Raw genomic sequence first — 5,676 nt, forward strand, 5'->3', positions numbered from 1 at the left:
TCCAGACAACGCCAGGGACTCCCAGTGCTGCTCATCAGGCTGTAATTATGGCAAGTGCTGTGCAGTCCCTTGCTGCCAGACAGCAGCAAAGACTTCAACACCCACTTCACCTCCATCTTTACAAAATGAGATTTAAAAGTCATCAACTTACAACACAAACAGGGCTGTAACCCAGGGGTTAGTGAGCTGTGCTGGGAGCTCAGCTGCGGGGTTTGGGGTTATACTTTTGGGGCACAACCATCTGGGGTGGAAGAAGCTGGGGATTGATCTAAGTTACATTGTGTCTCACAGCCCCTGCTACAAAACACTAATAAAACAAGTATCAGAGAGAAGTTTACTGCTATTAATACCGAAATGTGTATTTTTTATCACAAGTGGGCTCTCAACAGCAGCCAACTGTTTGTACAGGCACAAGATCCACACCGAGTCAGTCTGACAAGAATTCTCAGAGCCACAGCACAGAAACTCTTTCCTCAGCCCACGGGAACAGGTCCTCACTGAATTTAGGCTGTCATGACAATTCAGCAATGTGGTTTTCATGTGGCCCCTTCCAGCAGCATGTTCAAGCAGCAGAGCTCCTGAAGCCCACAGCTTTCTCTGCAGCAGGGGCTTTGCTGCCAAGGTTTCTTCCTTCTACTGCTTCTGCACTGCCTGTTGCTGTTCTCTCAGCTGGCTGACAAGCTCTTCAGCGTACACCTTGAAGAGAGGGACAGGGTCCTGCAACAAAGCAGAGGATAAACCATGTGAAAGGAGTGAACCTGAGCAGCAGCAAGGGGAAGTGCAATGGCAGCTAAAACCAGGGGAAGATGTGACTGGGTTTTATACAGGGGCTGAACAAGGCAACCCGCTGTGCCACAGCTGCTGCTCAGCTCTGTAACCCTCCCTCAGAGAGGGCAGGCACTGTGTGGGGCATTCAGCAGCTTCCCCAGTTCTGACAGCAGATGAGGATCATCAGTAGCTCCCAAGGATCCCTTTCCTTCCTTCCTCTCTTTTCCTTTCCCTCCTCCTCACACTGCCTGCCATCAGTGTGTCCTGGAGCACGTGGCTGAACACACCCCATGGAGAAGCTGCGTGTGCAGCCACAGCACCTCAGTGCTGAGCCCTGCCTCAGGAAATCACCTTTTTTTCCAGGAGCCTCTGTTTTTCTATGGCTTCTTCCAAACTCAAGCCAACCCATTCAGCTTCTTCCTCTGGGATCACAAATTCCTGTGATAAAAGGAGGAGAAGGTAGCACAGTCTTTGCAGGTGACCAAGATACAAATCCTCTCTGTGCCCAGTGTTGGAGCCCTGGTTACTGAGAATTTTAGACTTTCTGTGCTGACAGGCACTGACCCCCAAGAGAACACTGCATTGACCTGAGGCTGTGGAGAAAATTTCCAAAATTGAATGACAGAACTAAAATTTTAAGTGTGTAGTTTAAATAGAAGTCTATAATATCACATAGTAAAAAACTTAGCATTTGAAGTTTTAGATTATAGTAATATATATAAAACAATATAGAAGTTTTAGAACAGAAGCTAGTCCTTCTTCTTCATAGGTTTAGGTGGTATTGTATAATTAGATAAAAAAGCCCCCATTACGGACCACAAGTGGTTAGTTATTAAGTTAGAAGTAAAAATAGTTTAGGTGTCATTTCTTAATTAAACAATTTATCCTTTAAAAATCTTATAGAGAAATACAGCTCAGTTTTTAGTTTGTTAAAATAAAAGTACTGTAAAACTCACAGTTTATAAGAATATAAATATATAATATATAAAATAATATAATATAAATAAGAGCTTAGATGTTTATTATTTATTATAAATAAATAATAAACATCTAAGTACAAACAAAAATATCATCTCACACATTTAATCCCAACCCTAACAAAAAAAACAAAACAAACTAAAACTCCCTCAGCCCAGGACACAAACATGAGATCAGTGGGAACATTACTATGGACAAATCTGAGAGCCCTGATCCCTCATTTCCAATAAGGAAGATCCACTTCCCTTCTTTCTGCTTAGCAGGGTCCTGCTCTCTGATCAGCTGTGTCTGCTCCTGCAGTTCTCTGATGTAGTTCTGGGGCTGTTTCTCAGCACAGCTTTAGGGACTGTGGGTGCAGGTGGTGCTTCCAGGCTGGCAACCACCAGCAGCTGCACAGAATGACACAAAATGGGCACTCTGGGCTCCTGCCTCCAGGGGCAGCACAGATTCTTACTGTTTCTTATTGCAGACTCTCACTGACAGCAATCACAGCAAACATACTGCTTTTTGTGTCCCTAAATGATGAGTACAAAAATTAGAAGCCCACAGAGAGACAAAAAAACCCCCACCTGATGATATTTATATCTTCCTGTCCCTCAGCACAGGAGCACCAACACCAGTGATAAGTAACCATCCAAACAAAAACCACCAGGACAGGATGTTGGATTAAGCCTTTTCTGACCCAGAGATGGGGTAACTGAGAGGTGTTTTAAAAACTTTTATTCTATTTTCAGTTCCATGTTAAGGGTGAGACAATATAGGTGTCATAAATTATGCTACTGAAATCAGAAGTTAATTATTTTAAAATTAAACAATACCAAGAATTATATATACATAATATTATAAAAAATATTTTATAAAAACAAACAACATATTATTATAGTTATATAAATATATCATAATATTTATATAAACAGAAACATTATGTTATTATAAATGTTTATGATAATATATTATCAATTATAAATTATATTATTTTATAAACCCTATTATTATGAATATTATTATAATTATTATGTGTTTTTTGGTTTATCAGTTTTTGTTACATTATGTTGTAAATGCTTTAAAGCTAATTATTTAAAATTACTCTTTGTGGGTCTTTTAATATATTTTTTATAGTTTTATTTTTCTGAAGTATTTAGTCTCACCTATCTTTTGGAAGTTATTTTTAGTTCTATTTCTCTTAACAATGTTTCTTATTCCATGGTATTTTTAAGGTCTGTATATAGATGTATATTATTTGTGTTAGGCTTTGAGAATATCTTATAAATGCATTTTTTACATTTCCCCCTCTCTTTTGACCAGGAACACAGGAGGAATGTCCCCGGGGGGCTGAACCCACCTTGTACTTGTCATAGATGGCGTGTCTCCGGGCGGGGTCCCGGGGGTGCAGCGCGGGGTCCCGCCGGGCCAGCCGCAGCAGCATCGTCCTCTTCAGGTCCATGCCCAGCTTGGAGCACATGTCAGCTCTGGGCGTCTGCAAGGGCAGCCCGGGTTAGACACGTGTACCCCCTCCTTGGATGGAGGGAAACCCTCTTGGAACAGTTTGGTGGGAAGAAAGAGAGACCCACGGGACTTTTTTGGTCTTCAGCTTGTTGTTTATTATCTTATCTAAAGCTGTGGCACACCGTCTGTGCCAGACCCAGCACACAGGGAAAGCACTGCAAAGTGCTTATTAGATGTACAGCTTCAAGGTCTTTTAAAGTTGTTTCATCTAATTAACTCTTAAGACGTACTTTATTTTTACTTTTCTACTAATACCTCATCTCTTGTCTGCTTATGTAACTTTTGCATTGTGGCTTTCCTCACCTCATTACTTTTGTGCTACTAACACTGTGGAAAATGGAGTAGATGAAAAAGAAGAAGACATAGACAACACCCAGGATCTCCCATTCTGCTTTGGTCTACATCTATACTAAAAATCTCAACACCCAAATGTCTCGCCCAGTGACAAACTCTACTCTCTATTATCTATTTCACACTTTGGTAGACTCCAGGCTATCTCAAAGTCTTGCAAGCCCTCTCTATGGGTGAAGATTAAAAGTAGCGTTTCTCTGGGGGTCAGAAGCCCTCAGAGCAGACAGAAATATTCCCTGTGCCTCGGGTTCCCACAGGGCTGGGACAGCTGCCAGGGGCACAGCAGTGCCCCAGCACACTGCCAGCACTGGCAGCTCATCCACACCCAGCCCAGGCTCTCGGGACACGTGTGGGGAAAGATCTGTTGGATTTGTTCTGACAATTTGATCACAGCTCCGAGTTTTTATATCAAGGGCTCCAGTCAAGAGGGAATTAAAGGCTGGGAGCATTAGACCTGGGCTAAAGCATTAACAGCAGCAGTTGTTCAGCCTGGAGGAGAGGACACGGAGGGCAGAGCTCAGCAGGGGCTGCAGCTCCTCCCGAGGGCAGCTCCGATCTGTGCTCCCTGTGACAGGGACAGGGCACGGAAGGGTTTTGGGAAAGGTTCAAAGGGTGCTGGCACTGCCCAGGCTCCCCAGGGAATGGGCACGGCCCGAGGCTGCCACAGCTCCAGGAGAGCTTGGGCAATGCTCAGGCACAGGGTGGGATTGCTGGGGGGTCTGTGCAGGGCCAGGGGTGGGACTGGATGCTCCCTGGGGGTCTATTCCGAGCTGGGATTCTCTGTGCCCAGTTCCAGGACTCCGTGCTGCCAGCCGAGGCTGGGGGCAGCGAGCCCGGCCCGCCGGGCGCTACCTTGAGGATGTAGAAGTCGAAGCCGAAGGCGGCGTCGATGAGGTCGAGCGTGCGCATGGTGACGGTGATGGTCAGCGTGGCGTCCAGGATCTCGCTGTAGAACTGCCGCTTGAACAGCTGCGGCTTCCACGTCTTGGGCAGCCTGGTGGAGAGCTGGGCACGGCCCGGCCGTCAGGGGCTGCCCCGGGGCAGGCGGTGGCCGCTGCCGGCGGGCCCCGGTGACACCGGCCCGGCCCGGGGAGGGGCGCACGCTCACCTTGTCGTTGCGCGCGTAGCGGAAGCCGCGGACCCATCCCTCGCCGCCCCAGAGCCCCTCGTTGGCGGCGGGCGGGAAGTACACGGGCACCGGCACGTCCTGCACGCGCTCGCGCTCCCCGGTGCGCGGGTTCCGCCGGTAGCGCAGCCCGTGCGGCTCCCAGTGCACGGGGGTGGGCGGCGTGTCGTCCTGCAGCGAGGCCAGGTAGTGCTGCGGCAGCCGGGCGCAGATGCCCTCCCGCATCCGCATGGCGGCCCAGAGGCGCGGCGGGAAGCGGTGCAGCGGCATCGCCCCGGCCCGGCCCCGCTCCCGGCCCCGCTCCCGGCCCGGCCCCGCTCCGCCCCGCCGCGCACGGCGCCGCGCCCGCCGCTCACTGGCTGGCGCGGACGGAGCGCGACGGGGGCCGGGAGGGGCCGCGCCGCGCCCGCGTTTCGCCCCGGCCAGCCCTGAGGGCGTTGCAGGGCGGTGCCGGCTCCTCCCGGCGGGGACCGGAGCGGGACGGGCACGGACGGGACCGCTGGGGTTCCACCCCAATGGGCTCGGGGGCACGGCTGGAGCCAGGCTGGATTTTGGGAAAGGTTCATCCCCAGAGGGTGCTGGCACTGCCCAGGCTGCCCAGGGAATGGGCACGGCCAGAGGCTGCCAGAGCTCCAGGAGAGCTTGGGCAATGCTCAGGCACAGGGTGGGATTGCTGGGGGGTCTGAGCAGGGCCGGGGGTCGGGCTGGATGATCCCTGGGGGTGCCTTCCCACTCAGGGTATCCCGTTATCCTGCGAGGAAGAACACACGGAGGGAGCAGAGCCCCGCAGCAGCCGGCCAGGGCAGCCCTGGGCTCTCCCTCTCGGGGCCATCCCAAACCCACCCGGACACGTCCTGTGGCCCCAGGTGACGCTGCCTGGGCAAGGGGGGACATGAGCTGAGGCCCCTTCCAGCCCTGTGATCGTGTGACTGCAGCCACCAGGCGTC

The 5,676-nt window shown here is 50.5% G+C and overlaps 1 protein-coding gene across 1 annotated transcript; it reads right to left on the reverse strand.

The window, feature by feature from the left end:
• Positions 1–320: 320 nt before the first annotated feature.
• Positions 321–5,017, reverse strand: MRPL28 (mitochondrial ribosomal protein L28). Its single transcript, XM_038151731.1, has 5 exons — positions 4,712–5,017; positions 4,456–4,608; positions 3,089–3,223; positions 1,120–1,206; positions 321–717 (listed from the first exon to the last, which is right to left on the reverse strand). Exons 1-5 carry the CDS (start codon positions 4,997–4,999, stop codon positions 634–636), a joined length of 747 nt encoding a protein of 248 aa, XP_038007659.1. The 5' UTR covers positions 5,000–5,017; the 3' UTR covers positions 321–633.
• Positions 5,018–5,676: the final 659 nt, after the last annotated feature.

This window comes from Motacilla alba, chromosome 14 (genome assembly GCF_015832195.1).
Source record: "Motacilla alba alba isolate MOTALB_02 chromosome 14, Motacilla_alba_V1.0_pri, whole genome shotgun sequence".
Taxonomy (NCBI): domain Eukaryota; kingdom Metazoa; phylum Chordata; class Aves; order Passeriformes; family Motacillidae; genus Motacilla; species Motacilla alba.